Here is a 2,160-nt window from a genome sequence, read left to right on the forward strand (position 1 = left end):
AGATTGCCAGTCTTTGGGCACAGGGATCCATACATTTTTTATACACAATCCTATACGTACATGTACAAATCACTTTAGAGTATCCAATTTACCTGATCTCCATGTTTTTGGAATGTGGGAGGAAACCCACGCGGACAAAAGAAGAACATGGAAACTCCACCCAGATAGGGACTTGAACCCAAGACCCCAGCGCTGGGAGGCAAATGTGCAAACCACTAAGCCACCATGAAGCCAAACTGCCAAACTGATTGAATGACTTTAATTTATAGTCATTTTTTTCTTAGTTCAGTAGTAATTAACTCTTGATGAGTTCAGCACAGCTGTTAACTGAAAGCCATTTCAGGTGACTCTACTCTACATAAAGCTAACTAAGAAAAAACAGCCAATATGTGCAAAACTCATCTAATCATCTAATCAAGAGGAGCTACTTTGAAGAATCTAACACTTTTTTGCTTGCAAACTAAACCAACGTATTCATAGCAACTTACAAATCATGAGGTTCATAAGCAATAAATGACATAAACAAGTTCAAGGCAAAATTAGAACATTTTGCAGGGTAATGGTAATGCTGGGATAGAGGGAGAAAGAAGAACATTATTCCCAGCTCTGACATCCAAAGTAAAAAAAAAACACACTGATGCACACAGAGAGTAATAAAGTCTGTAGACTCACAGTCAGAGTGTCGTAATCAGAGGACATGGTTGCAGGGTTCAGGGAGGAGTACAGACCACTGGAAGAGACTGTTCTAACCTGCTGAAGACAGAATAGAACTAAAGCACCAATACAGGATGAAATCACTGATAAACTCAGACAGAAATACAGTCTGTAGACTTACAGTCAGAGTGTCGTAATCAGAGGACATGCTGGTGGGGTTTAGAGCTGTGTAAGTGTCGTCTACAGGGGTTCCAGTCTTTCAGAGAGAGATCAGGAGAACATCAGCTTTTATTCAGCAGAAGCTTTATAGGAACGTCTTCATGAGAACAGAGAAAGAAGAAATTTCTCTCAGTACCTGAACATCTGCTTCTCTCTCTGCTCCTCTCTTCCTCCTGATCACCCAACACCTCCACACCAGTCCTGTGATCAGGATTACAGCCAGAAAGATGACCACGCCCACTGTGATGATTAACACTGTGATGTCCTCTAGGCTTTTTTCATCTGCAGAATATCCAGGAATAAAACATTAAACACCTGATCAACAGATACACAAAGAAAGACATAATTTCTACTGATACAAATGATTCTAAATAATAATATACAACCATTACCTCCTAGAGCACAGGAATACTGGAGAACATCCTCAGGGCTTGTTGACTCCAGGTAGAGCTTGTTGTATCTGGTGGGTTTGTTGGTTACAGGCTGTCCGTTCTTGTACCAGATGTAGGTGGGGTTGTTGGGCAGAGTGCAGGTGGAGCTACAGGTCAGTGTTACTGTCTGTCCTTCTGATGGAGAGCTGGGACTCATTTTCACCTGAAGATCTGAACATGAACATGATAAAAAGTGCAGCATTTCCTGTATTCAGATATAAACTGGAAATAAAGAAGAAATGAACTCAGATATAACTGATCAGGTACCTGTAACACTCAGAATAACTCCAGGAGTACCAGAGAAACCCCTTCCTTCATCATTAAGAAATCGATACCGATATTCTCCAGAGTCATTCTTCGTCACATTTCTGATTCTCAGAGTTGAGTTTCTCTCTTTATCCCCCAGAAACTCCACTCGACCTGCAAACTGATCTTCCTTACTCAGATCATTTGGATCCACTCCAGGCTGAACGTAAAACCAGTATGATTCAGTAACTCTCTGTCCACTGGGATATGAGTAAGTGCAGGGAAAGTCCACTGAGGAATCCTCCAGAACACACACTCTTCTCTCTGAGTAGATCACACTCCAACAGTTCTCACCAGAAACACCTGTAGAAGTAAAAGATCATCAGCTTCTGATTGGATTAATTCATAATCAATTATTTCTACACAGTTTGATACTCACATACTGAGCTGGAACGAATGTCAGGAGTCTGGCTAGAAGAGCAGGAGTAGCTGCCAGGAGTATCAGTTTGATATAAACTTATCAAACTCCAAAGTCTATAATTTGTTGAGTGTGAGTTTTGTCCATTGTTGTACCAGTAGTAATAATCAGGTTTAGAGGTCAAACTGCAGG

General features: G+C 41.0%; 1 protein-coding gene across 1 annotated transcript; it reads right to left on the bottom strand.

Moving 5' to 3' along the window:
- Nucleotides 1-594: 594 nt before the first annotated feature.
- On the bottom strand, nucleotides 595-1,908 carry LOC107197528 (B-cell receptor CD22-like; the record flags this gene model as incomplete). Its single annotated transcript, XM_049466920.1, has 6 exons — nucleotides 595-606; nucleotides 673-750; nucleotides 836-910; nucleotides 1,010-1,155; nucleotides 1,260-1,475; nucleotides 1,572-1,908. Coding segments are annotated over 6 exons (864 nt in total), but the record flags the coding sequence as incomplete, so codon positions are not given.
- Between the last annotated feature and the right edge of the window lie 252 nt (nucleotides 1,909-2,160).

Source organism: Astyanax mexicanus, chromosome 18, assembly GCF_023375975.1.
Source record: "Astyanax mexicanus isolate ESR-SI-001 chromosome 18, AstMex3_surface, whole genome shotgun sequence".
Taxonomy (NCBI): domain Eukaryota; kingdom Metazoa; phylum Chordata; class Actinopteri; order Characiformes; family Acestrorhamphidae; genus Astyanax; species Astyanax mexicanus.